The sequence below is a fragment of the Periplaneta americana genome, chromosome 7 (genome assembly GCF_040183065.1).
Source record: "Periplaneta americana isolate PAMFEO1 chromosome 7, P.americana_PAMFEO1_priV1, whole genome shotgun sequence".
NCBI lineage: Eukaryota > Metazoa > Arthropoda > Insecta > Blattodea > Blattidae > Periplaneta > Periplaneta americana.
Window position 1 is genome coordinate 160,287,623 of NC_091123.1, and position 13,787 is coordinate 160,301,409.

A 13,787-nucleotide genomic window follows, 5' to 3' on the forward strand; every position below is an offset into this window, starting at 1 on the left:
GGTGGTTTGATGACATTATTACCATTAGAAAATTAAATATTATTATAGTTAATGCCATGATGTGAGTGTTTTTAATTAATTATACTATTAATGCTATATTGATGATATGAAAGTGAAACATTTTGAGGTTATGTAAGTACATGTAGAGAATATCTTAAATTAGATCTTAATTTCTATAATTTACTGAGTGGCGGCTATGTAGTATATATAGTATATGTTACTGAAAACTATAAAACTTACGTAAGATACCGGTAATAATATTGCTATTAAAAATCAAATATTTTTATAGTTTTTAATCAAGTGGGATTGGATCTTTTTCATATATTTAATGGCGGTGCGGTGTAGGTATTTATATGCGTGATTCTCTTCACTATTAGCTCGAGAGAGCGCAAAAATTAAAGCTCCTAAGGAAAGACGAAAAGATATTACTTACTGATAAAATAGGAGGCCTACAAGATTTTGTAGTCTCCCGATCATTTCAGCAAGATCTCTTAGTAGGATAAAATGATTTTACCCTCTATATTTCAAGGTAGTTTACGAAACATGCAGCAGCTATACCAAGATGCTATGTCAATTATTCGAAAGCATAGCAAACCTGACATTTGTTTAACTCTCACCTACAATCCACAATTACCTGTAAGAGCTACTTCTTCACTCCCACATGAAAAACTCACTGATCGTCCTGACATTGTTACTTGCGTTTTCGCGTTCAAACTAAAAAACTGAAGGTGTATAGGTTCAAGAAAAAGTATTTGGCATAAAAAAAACCATTCAGAGGGAGTATGTTTCATTATTATGGAAACAAATAACTTTCAGAACGTCTGGTATTCTTCATTGAAAATAAATCTGAAAAATGTTTATTTGAACATCTAATGAACTTAGTTTGCAGCATTTGCTGCATAAGTCACTAGTTGGTCTATAGTTCGCAGGGGACTTAAAAACTGACATTGTAATTGTTTACAAAGATATCTTGTAAAAGGTATTATTTCACTTTCAGATTTGCACTACCGTATTATATGCTAGCTTTAATTTTAATACTACAGTACAGTCATTCGAAAAACATTGGCTATAACTTTTTCTTCCAACCACAGAAAGACTAAGACAAATCAGATTTCTTATAAAATTTTCAACAGCATGATAAAATAATATGTGCAGAGCCATTATTATCAATGGTACCAGAAAATAGCGGCCGCGCGCTGCATGGTTTCCGCCGAGAGCGTAACCATTTCTCCGGCGCTTCTTCAATATAATATCAATACTACTATTACTACTAATAAATGTTCAATTATTAGGACTTACCATGTTCACAGTCGATGCTGAAAATGGCCCCCATTTGCCGCCACACTCAACTGACATCTTCTGTTGAGGGAATGAACAAAACTCTGAAGTTCCACGTCAATGATAGCTTCGATTTCTTCTCGTCCTATGCTCTTTTAGTTCATCTATAGAATGAGGATGTTTCCTATAAACCCTACCTTTCAGTATTCCCCATAAATAAAAATCACAGGATGTTATATCTGGATATCGTGGAGACCACAAATTATTACTGATTAGTCTCGTACCGAAAACACACCTCAATTCCCTCATTGACGCGACAGCTGTATGACCAGTGGCGGAATCTTGTTGGAAATAAACTGACAATCGTTTCGCGTACGTAAGTTCGTCAAAGAAGGGGTCCAGAAATAACTGGAGATATCTTTCGCTATTAATTCTGCAATGCTTGGGAAAAGTGGCATAAGTCAGTTTCCACAAATATTTTTTATTAATTTATTGACAACTTACGGAACTTCTGCTCGCTTGGGAAAAGAGACATAAGTATTTCTCCCATTACAATAATTCCTACAGAACAAAAAATCGACATAAACCCAGTGTGAATAGTTTTTTTCCTTCTCCTGTAAAATTAACATTTTTTACTTGTGCCACTTTTTCCGAGCACTACAAAATTGTGCCCTAAAAAGAGCCCAATAATGCTATGTCCGTTAATTGCACATCAGACCCCTATCTTCTCACCATGCAAGGGGGAACGGCATGGTTGCGCCCCATGGTCAGTTAAGATGCAGCAGATAAAACTGGTTCCCTGTTTTGTGGGCATAGTTGCGCCCCCTTCCCATCAGGCAGAGATAAGGGGCATAGCATAGTTGTGCCCCGATGAAATAGGTAGAAAGGGCATTACGGGAACTCGAGCCTCGTAATCAACCAATCTTATTGATTTCTTATTCGATTTAAAATTCGTTATCGATACCGTTAAAATGAATGCCATGAAGTTGGCAGTACTTTATTGACTGTTTTTCTACTGTTTATGCAGTGATTATCGATACCCTACCGTAAAAATGAACACCATGAAGTTGGCAGTAGTTTAGTAACTGACATATTAAAATGAGTGAGTCGTTGGAATATGGGGCCTTAGCAATCTTGAGATTTTATTTGTAATTTACACATCGTCTGTGACGTATAGTGAGGTTAATTAAAACATAGCCTATATAACTTTGAACAGCTTACATTTGAAAAATAACTGCAATAATAAGACATACCGTGAAAGACTCCGTTTTTTAAACCATGTGATCGAGGAATTCAGAAGCGGTAAAATAGACAGATATATGTTCTTAAAAAATGCAGCTACCACTATAATATCTTTAAGTAATTATTATTTTATGACAATCACTTCCGTGTGTACCATGCCCTCTCCATTATGCTACCTGATTTCAATGCAGCTACCATTATAATATTTTTAAGTAATTTATTTATTTTATGACAGTCACTTTCGTGTGTACTAAATCCATCGGGGCGCAATTATGCCATGTCCATTCTGCTACCTGATTTCTTCGGGGCGCAACTATGCCATGCCTAGGCCTCCTAATTGACCGTGGGGCGCAACTATGCCGTACCGGTATGAGCATTGGCGGAATCTTGTTGGAAATAAACTGACGATCGTTTCGCGTACGTAAGTTCGTCAAAGAAGGGGTTGAGAAGTAACTGGAGATATCTTTCGCTATTAATTCTGCAATGCTTGGGAAAAGTGGCATAAGTCAGTTTCCACAAATATGTTTTATTAATTTATTGACAACTTACGGAACATCTGCTCGCTTGGGAAAAGAGACATAAGCATTTCTCCCATTACAATAATTCATACAGAACAAAAATCGACATAAACCAGTGTGAATACAGTTTTTTTCCTTCTCCTGTAAAATTATCATTTTTTACTTGTGCCACTTTTCCCGAGCACTACAAAATTGTACCCTAAAAAAGAGCCCAATAATACGATGTCCGTTAATTGCTCATCAGACCCCTATCTTCTCACCATGCAAGGAGGCAGGGCATGGTTGCGCCCCACGGTCAGCAGATAAAGGGTCCCTGTTTTGTGGGCAAACTTGCGCCCCGTTCCCATCAGGTAGAAAAAAGGAGCATGGCATAGTTGCGCCCCGATGAAATAGGTAGAGAAAAGACATTACGGGAACTCGAGCCTCGTAATCAACCAACCATATTGATTTCTTATTCGATTTAATATTTATTATCGACACCGTTAAAATGAAGACCATGAAGTTGGCAATACTTTATTAACTGTTTTTCTGCTGTTTATGCAGTTATTATCCATAGCCTACCATTAAAATGTACACCATGAAGTTGACAGTACTTTATTGACTGTTTTTCTACTGTTTATGCTGTGATTATCGATAGCCTACCGATATCGATAGGCTCCGTTTTTTAAACCACGTTATCGAGGAATTCAGAAGCGATAAAACAGGCAGATGTTCTTAAAAATCCTGCTACCACTATAATATTTTAAGTAACTTATTTATTTTATGACAATCACTTTCGTGAAGTACTACGCCCATCGGGGAGTAACTATGACACGTCCATTCTGCTACCTGATTTCTTCAGGGCGCAACTATGCCATGTCCATTCTGGTACCTGATTTCTTCAGGGCGCAACTATGCCACGTCCATTCTGCTACCTGATTTCTTCAGGGAGCAACTATGCCATGTCCATTCTGCTACCTGATTTCTTCAGGGCGCAACTATGACATGTCCATTCTGCTACCTAATTTCTTCGGGGAGCAACTATGCCATGTCCATTCTGCTACCTGATTTCTTCAGGGCGCAACTATGCCATGTCCATTCTGCTACCTAATTTCTTCGGGGAGCAACTATGCCATGTCCATTCTGCTACCTGATTTCTTCAGGGAGCCAATATGCCATATCCATTCTGCTACCTGATTTCTTCAGGGCGCAACTATGCCACGTCCATTCTCCTACCTGATTTCTTCAGGGAGCAACTATGCCATGTCCATTCTGCTACCTAATTTCTTCGGGGAGCAACTATGCCATCTCCATTCTGCTACCTGATTTCTTCAGGGCGCAACTATGCCATGTCCATTCTGCTACCTGATTTCTTCAGGGTGCAACTATGCTATGTCCATTCTGCTACCAGATTTCTTCGAGGCGCAACTATGCCATGTCCATTCTGCTACCTGATTTCTTCAGGGTGCAACTATGCTATGTCCATTCTGCTACCAGATTTCTTCGAGGCGCAACTATGCCATGCCTAGGCTTCCGAATTGATCGCAAGGCACAACTATGCCATACCGCACGCAAGAGTGTTTCGATCACTAAATCCGGTTTTTCCTAACTAATATCGGTTATTTTGAGAACACACGTGCCCATTTAAACGGAACCATGCTTCATCAGAAAATAATTAATTTCGGATCAATTTCCCCTGAATTTACCTTCTCTAGCATCCAGTTACAGAATTGCACTCTCCTATCAAGATCTGACTTAATGCTTGCACTACTGGAATTTCATATGGCTTCAGTTTCAGTAGTTTTGTTGTATTTCTTGCAGAGGACTGAGATATTCCAGTTTCCTGTCCTAAATGCTTTAGAGATTTTTGAGGGGCATGTTCTAATCTCATCTAATATTTATTCTGTAAAAACACTACGTTTTCTGCTTGATCTTGGATTCTTCACTGAGACTGTTTCTTTAAAACTTCTAGGTATGTTTGGAAACTTTATTCGAAATTTTCGTCTCGTTTTCCCACACGAACTTCTGCCTTTTAATTACGTATTGTATATATACACACGTTCACGTAGTGAGAATTTGTTGCTAGGCATTATCTAAATACACAATAATCACTGAACTTTATACACTAACGAGTTTCATTACACGACTTCTAAGCACAATGAATGCCATATGGCTACTGGAGGTCGATTGCTCGGGAGAGCGGTTACGCGCTCGCCGGAAACTATGCAGAGCTCGGCCGGCCGCAGTTTTCTGGGACCATTGATAATAATGGCTCTGTAGAACAAAAGCATAAGTATCAATAGTCTAATCCATGCTTAGTTATTTCTTTCAATTATATTTATTACGATATGTGACAAGTTACTTACCGAGTTCCCAAAGCTTTTCCCCTTTTCCCATGAAGCTACTTCACGCATCCTCTTCCTTCGTCTTCAGTCAGCAATAGGGTTCATGTCTGAAAAATATCCAAGATAGACTTCACTTCACTTCATATTAGTTTATTTATCGACGTCCTATCAGTCTGTAATTACAGCTGACGTTACGTCCGGATTCATAATAGACAATCAGTCTATAATATGTAAGCAAACCACGAAATAGATTAAGATTTTGCACTAACTATGAAATAAAGTAAGTAGTGATTTCCTGTTTTCTAAACGGCTGATGAACAGGCATTCCAACTGTAAAAATTAAATTAAATAAGATCCATACTGAGTAACACATTCTGTCATTGTGTGCGCAAATCATATCAGTAAAAATTACATTTCACCTTAATAACAAAAGATCGTAAAAAAATTTATCTAGGTGTTCATTCTCTTGTTTGTATGAACTATGCTACCTACTTCAATTATCATACAGTACTTCTACATGTATTTAACAAGAAGAAAATGAAGTCTTCTATAACTAAGTTTAAATTTAATTATACAGGAATGAAAATATTGATTATATGGTTTATGCATATAGGCTACATAAATATCAAACAAAGTGCACTGCAGTACACTCTCAAAGGAAGTACGTACTGTCTTATTGTATTTTCTTGCTTTAATTCGACTATAGACGTTTGATACAATTACTGGAAGTTCCTTACATCTCTTGTCAATCTTTAATTTTATGATCAAACAAATTTTTCAACTCGCTTCCTCCATAGTTATTTGTAAAAAAAAAAACAAAAAGTAGAAATAACCTATAAAACCTATTATACAACCTGTAAAAATGCATTTAGCTGTGAACTTTTTTGAAATGACACAAATTTTATGTAGCATGATGGTAAATATTTCTTAGAAGCTAACTTTTTTAGTTAAAATACAAGGCGCTAAATATTTTTAATTCAATTCTTGCTTCTCAGCTTAAGGATGGTGAATTCACAGAGGAAACTTGCAGAGAATGGACTGAAAAAGGAGGAATGGGCAGAGAGATGGGTGATGACCTTTATCAGTCTTGCCATAGAGCTGGTGAGTATATATCGATAAAATGTAAACTCTTATTATATTTTGAAAATCTACGTAATAAAATATACGCCAAGATAGGCCTACGTTAAGGAAAAGTACACATCTTGCGATATATTTTGAGAAACAGCGATAGTTAGACTTGAAGTGGGTGGTACCTATTGCGCACGCATTACACTGATTTCTACACAGAGTTGCATCGATGAGGTATGCCGTATAGAAGCGCCCGTCTTCAGTTCTAACGTCCACACTCACGTTACTCGACGCTCAAGAAATACTGCGAAGCACATTCCAGTGACCGTCAATCGCTTATAGTGAGTTTCTATTCCTGGAGCTTTATTGGCTGATATTATACAGGGTGATTCACGAGGTAAGGTAAAAAATTTAGGATACGATATCTTAGGCCATTTTGAGTGAAAACGTTCTTATGAATAAGGTCCGTTTTCGAACGATGGCGGAGCTAAATGCATTTTTTTGGTAAAAGGTCTCGCCCCAATGTGAATCAGACGTTACCATATGCTGCTGACGTGAGAACTTGAGACAAGGTCACCGACCGCAATGAATGACGTAACATTGGAATCTGCATTGTGAGCGATGTAGATAAGAGAAAGAAACCGGGTGGTGGGGCATTACAAATGTCCAATCGCCTGCCCTTGTCTGATGTAATGACTGAGAACCTCCAGATAACATAAATAGCCTACACTATCATCAGTTCACAGCAGTTCAGTCAGCTACCTACAGTACAGTAGTTATACAGGTACAGTTATCGGAAGTGTTAAGTTGTGTTTTTCAAGATGCCTTATAAATTTTCGACTACAGAATACGTCGATATTGTTTATGTTTATGGTTTGTGCGATGGAAGTTCCTTGCGTGCCGTCGCTGAATATGAACGACGTTTTCCGAACAGAAGGGTACCATATCGAAGGATACTTACTGTCTATGGGGTTGGATGAAAGACTTGGTATAGCAAAGGAAGGGGGAAACGAGAGAGGCGCTAATCGATCGTATATTTTGGATGCGGAATAAAGAACAGTCACATGCAACTCTCCCGAGCGATGAGCGTGATTCACGCCCGAGCGCAACAATGCATTGAAGCAGAAGGAGGTACCTTTGAAAATGTGCGAAAACATCGACTCCGACATCTAGAATACTAGGTATGTTATGCATACGTGAATATAAACTTTAAATTTGTCCGTTATCTGTCTCTAAATGCGAGTTAGTACAATGGAATCTCAGAAGTTTTTGTGAAATCAAAGAGCCATATCTCCGTAACCGTTCGAAAACGGACCTATATTCATATGAACTTTTTGACTCAGAATGACTTCAGAATTCACATCCTAAATTGTTTGTCTTTCCTAGTGAATCACCCTGTATAGTTGCCATAATTTATCAAATGACACATATATATATGGTACATATATATATATATATATATATATATATATATATATATATATATATATGAATAAGTACAGTATAAATCATTATGCAGCTGTTACATGCTCTACAGGGTGAAAGTGAAATAATCCTGCAGATTTTCATCTTGTATATAACAACAAAGTTTAATACCATATTAGTTTCAAGTTCATGGTTGAATACCATCGGCTATGTGCGATACGTCTATGTGTACCACCTCTCGTCGAAACGCTGTTAAGATGTCCTCCCTGTTTGCTAACTGCTTTCCACGCAGCGGCTTCTTCAATTGCGGAATGAGATCAAATACGCATGGACTGAGATCAGGCGAGTAGGGAGGATGTTCCAAGATCTCCAATGTTCACGTATGACCGCTGTTCAACTTTACTTACATCCATCTTGGAGCACAGCCTCTAGCATACTAACTTTTGCGTGTGCTGTCAACTAGCCACCAATGCAAACAGACGCAATCTGGCGATGACATCCCGAACAGGTTTTCAAACTTTTATACTGAAGCTGAACTAACCACATTTTCAATTATTAGAAAGGTATAACATAGCTGCCATTACTTATGAAATGACTCTCGTGTGTGTGTGTGTGTGTATATATATATATATACGGAGTGCCCCAAATTGATGTATACACTCTTTGAAATACTATTTCACAGCAAAGAAATGAGATAGAAATACGATTTTTGCTGTTTATGATTCAGAAGGCAGTGGAAAGCATTGACACATGTTCATCTGTTTATAAACAAACATGGCGCTACAATTATCGTTCGATGAACGTAAGTGGATGCTGAAATGTTATTGGAAAGTGGAGAATGTTGTTGAGGTTCAACGACGTTGGAGAGTTGAATTTGGAACACAACTACCAACAAGGTTAACTATCACAAGAATCCGAGACAAGTTTGAAGTCGACGGAACGTGCAAGATGTGTTGAAAAGCCGGTGCGGAAGAAAGAGAAGTTCCATCTATAACGAGAGTGTTGATGCAATCATGCAGGCTTTTGCATAATCCCAAAGAAATAAATGAGGCAATGTTCTCGTGAAATTGGTATCAGCGAATTCAGTGTTCTTCAAATTTTGCGAGCTCAAAAATGGAAGCCTTACATTCAGAGACTCTTCCACGCACTAAATGAGGACGACCCAGATAGGCGACTGGAATTTTATGAGTGGTTCTTGAACATGAGTGATGAAAGAGAAGATTTTCAAGACTTAATTGCATGGTCAGATGAAGCCACATTTAAACTTAATGGCACAATTGTGTGTACTGGGCTAACAAAAACCCACACAATATCTTTCAAGAAAAGGCCGTCAATCTTCCAGGAGTAACAGTGGTGTGATCTGTCCTCCAGAGGAACAATTGGGCCGTACTTCTTCGAAGGAACTGTCACGAGTGAGAAATACCTGAAAATGTTGGAAACCACGATTCCACGTCTTAATGATCCCTTTGAGAATGAAAATGGGTTTTAATTTGAACAAGACTGGGCTCCCGCTCACTTTCATGTCAATGTGAGGAATTTTCTCGATCGCACACTCAATCAGAAATGGATAGGACGAAGAGGAAGTGCTGCGGAGTTTCCGCCTCGATCTCTAGCTTTCATCCCTCCAGACTTCTACCTATGGGGAGCTGTAAAGGACACAGTGTTCGCCACAAAACCACAAACACTGGAGGAACTGAGAGTTCAGATTGAACATGTCTGTAATGATATTCCATTAGCAACAATCCAGTTGGTATGTCGCTCTGTTGTACGTCGTTGTTGGGAGTATACTGTGGCGGAAGAAGGCCATTTTGAACATGTACGGGCTTAAGGAATACAAAACAGCAAAAATTGTATTTCTGTCTCACCTCGTTGCTGAGAAATGAAATGAAATGATTAGCCTAAAAATGTCCCGTTAAGGGCAAAGGCCTCCTCCTATAGAGGGAGAGCTCTATTTGTCTCACGCGGTGAGCTACTCCGCGTAAGAGAATTTTTTCATGCTTAGAATTGTTCACTTAGTTCACATTCTGCACTGTTTGATATTGTTCGCTTGTTTCTGTCGCACTGGTTTTAGTCGCTGTTCACTTGTCTTCTTAGGTTTTTCCAGTCTTCCCTATGTCTTGCTCTGCTTGACCAAGGGCTTCCTACACGTCCACTGAAGAGGTCGGCCCATCTTCTTCTTGGTCTTCCGCGTGAGCTCTTGCCAATGCGGGGATCCCATAGTGTGACTGTCTGCGTCCATCTTCCGTCTCTAAGTCGTGTAACATGGCCACCCCACTTCCATTTGATGTTGGTGGCTTGCAGTGCTGGATCTTTAATTGCTGACATCTTTTGTATCACTTCGTTTGGAACTCTGTCCCTCAGTGATAAGCCTAGTATCCTTCTCAGCATCTTCCTTTGGCATATTTGGAGACTGTTACGAAGTTTGGCAGTAAGAGACCATGTCTGACACCCATATAACAGTACAGGAGTTACGCAGGTCTCCAATATTTCTATTCTGAGTTTCTTGCTTAGTGTTCTCTCCAGTATGATGAACTTGAGAGTTCAGAATGCCTTCCACGCGAGAGAAATCCTTCGTTTTATTTCCTTCTCTGTCTTCTGGTGAAAGGCTGAGAAATAGTGTTTCAAAATGTGTATACATCAATTTGGGACAGTTTGCATATGTGTGTGTTTAATACTGTTATTTAAAAAATTAGCTAATAGTAATGAACGGAAATATATGTTTCAGTGGAAGATACCTTTGACAGATGTGACCTTGCCACCAAACTCTACAGATGTTTGCGTGACACGTATTTGAAGAACTAATTTCTGACAAGTAAGTTGTCATTCATTATTGCTGACATTTTAAATCAGAATTAACAATATTTTGTTAATTCTTATAATAGCACGAGTATTAATATTGGTAAATACTATCTGTGATATATTTATTTTTACTACATAAAAGAATGTCATATAATTGGTACGTATACTTTGATAATACATGAATACATCACAACCAGACAGTGTATTAGACATTTGTGGCTGTTTCAAATTCAGAGGATTGTTGCAACCATCTTAACATTGGATGTCCCAGGTTTCTCTATCCATTCGCTTCCTTTTGCGTTTTTCGATATTACTGTCAGGCTTTTTATTTAAATATTCCTTCCAATGACGTCTGTATTATGTTATTTTTATTTAATAAGAGAATGTTCAGTTCCTTCGTGTTACTGTCATTTCCCTTTCTTGTCATTATCTGATGCCCTGTCACCGATCGTAAGAATTTCGTTTCAGCTGCCTGAATTCATAAAGCCCACAGAGTGTAAACGATATAAATTGCCAAAAAAGTACTTGTGATAGAGTATAAATAACTTAAGAAAAAAGTAAAATGTTATACACGGACATCATTTTATTTTTACTTCAATTTTTATTGTACCTGAGTTTTGGAATGTACTTCACTCCCACCCCTTCTACTAGTAAACTTCTAACCGTTCACGATACAGAGCCGAGGGCGCGTAAGCAGTACTGAGTTAGTGAGTATAGTACGTTCCAGAAATATATTTGCGTTTTCCAGTGACGAAAGAGCTTTCAATATTGAATCATATTTTCGTACAGGTACTGTCGTCCGTTTGCCTACGTCGCATCCCGATTTCCCCCGCCTGCTTCTGTTCGTCCCTCTGTTAAATCTAGTAGCTGGGCTATCTTAGCTCTTTTCTGAAAACATTCATTTCTGTTAGGAATTGGACGTCTATGTAATATTATACAAGACGTGTTTAAAATAACTTATAAAAGGGCCTCGTTAAGTAATTAACTGTCACGTGATCCCCCCTCCCTTTCTAAGACCCTGCGACAAAACCACTTGAACGGACAGTAGATAGCATTTCTGAGTAATTTTATCTTTTCTGATCAGGCAGAAGTGAAGATTGAATTTACAGTACGTAAGGTACTCTTTTATAGAGTAGGTACAGAATTATTTCAACTTGAGTTACTCGTACGAAGGACGAAACTGGTAATTGGAATTAGGTACAATAGTCTATAGTGCGATAATATGCACAGAAGAACTGAAGCCTGTATCGAAATGAACGGCCACCACAAATAACTACCACTTTTGTTTTATCAATACATATACTAACATTTTATTCGTCAACTACTTCGTCAAAATCAAATAATCGTTTTTTTTACACATCTCTCGATCTTGACAATAGATCTGGTCAGGAAGAAATAAAATTTAATATTACAGTTTTAGATGGTTTTAGAAATGCAGGTACAATATAAATATAAAATGAAGATTAATATGTAGAATTCTAAACAGACCTAACTTAAGTGCAGATGAATATTATTAAAAGTAAAAATTAATACAATTAAGTATTCTTTGATATTTCAGACGCAGGGACACCAGCTGGACCGAAGCTTTAAAATGAATGCAGAAATATATCTTTCAGAAGATTTTCTTGTTTAAATTTACAAATATGCGCACTTATATTGTATGACTGTAAGGATCACAAAAGTACGCGTTACACTTACTTCTATGATTTTAAACGGCAATAAATAAAACATAAAATATATAAGGTTACACAATATCTTATTTTATATAAATTGAGTTAAAAGGGTAATTATATCACCATTAAGCTACCAAAATCCTCTGATTGAGGTTATGGCTGATATGTACATCTATTATCAGGCAGTACATCTTGATGATATGTGTCAGAGGAAGAACAATAATTGTTTGTATGCATATGAAGTCTGACTAGTGCAATATGTAACTAGTCGGCGATGTATGTAATGGAGGGAGAAAGGAACTGGGCATCCTTCCCCATTATCTCCTGGCCTAGTTGCCTCATAAGTGGTGTCTTCTTGGTATCATTTGTGAAGTTCAGACCAGTCTTCCGGCACTTGACGAAAAAAACAATTAGTTGTCCAACTGTGATTCCTCTAGGTTTTTAATCGATATGTTGTGTGCGTTTTATTATTTTTAATACACTCCTTTTTTTATAATTTGGTTATTTTACGACGCTGTATCAACATCTAAGGTTATTTAGCGTCTGAATGATATGAAGGTGATAATGCCGGTGAAATGAATCCGGGGTCCAACACCGAAAGTTACCTAGCATTTGCTCGTATTGGGTTGAGAGAAAACCCCGGAAAAAACCTCAACCAGATAACTTGTCCCGACCGGGAATCGAACCCGGGCCACCTGGTTTCGCGGCCAGACGCGCTGACCGTTACTCCACAGGTGTGGACAATACACTCCTATCAAACATTAAAGTTATCAATCAACATAATTTTTGAAGCATTCAGAGTTTCGAATGGATTTCATTCTAACGATTTAATTTTGAAGGAGTATTTAAAATACAGGCCTGTAAATATTTGTATTTTTAATTATGCACTTTGTTTGATGTATGTTATACTGAATTGATGTGTGTATTCAGGACTACCATAATCTGAATACAAGTATATTAGAACAATATTATCTAAAACATAGCAAACTGTCTTATACTTACTTACTTACTTACTGGCTTTTAAGGAACCCGGAGGTTCATTGCCGCCCTCACATAAGCCCGCCATTGGTCCCTATCCTGAGCAAGATTAATCCAGTCTCTATCATCATATCCCACCTCCCACAAATCCATTTTAATATTGTCTTTCCATCTACGTCTCGGCCTTCCCAAAGGTCTTTTCCCCTCTGGCCTCCCAACTAACACTCTATATGCATTTCTGGATTCGCCCATACGTGCTACATGTCCTGCCCATCTTAAACGTCTGGATTTAATGTTCCTAATTATGTCAGGTGAAGGATACAATTCGTGCAGCTCTGCGTTGTGTAACTTTCTCCATTCTCCTATATCTTCATCCCTTTTAGCCCCAAATATTTTCTTAAGAACCTTATTCTCAAAAACCCTCAATCTCTGTTCCTCTCTCAAAGTGAGAGTCCAAATTTCACAGCCATACAGAACAATTT

General features: G+C 37.9%; 1 protein-coding gene across 1 annotated transcript in view; it reads left to right on the forward strand.

The window, feature by feature from the left end:
• Positions 1 to 12,370, forward strand: part of LOC138702805 (uncharacterized) — a 32,470-nt gene extending 20,100 nt beyond the window's left edge. The window contains exons 5-7 of the mRNA XM_069830101.1: positions 6,358 to 6,463; positions 10,581 to 10,667; positions 12,213 to 12,370. Coding sequence (XP_069686202.1) covers positions 6,358 to 6,463; positions 10,581 to 10,657 — 183 coding nt within the window. The 3' untranslated portion in view covers positions 10,658 to 10,667; positions 12,213 to 12,370. The remainder of the gene's footprint in view (positions 1 to 6,357; positions 6,464 to 10,580; positions 10,668 to 12,212) is intronic.
• Positions 12,371 to 13,787: the final 1,417 nt, after the last annotated feature.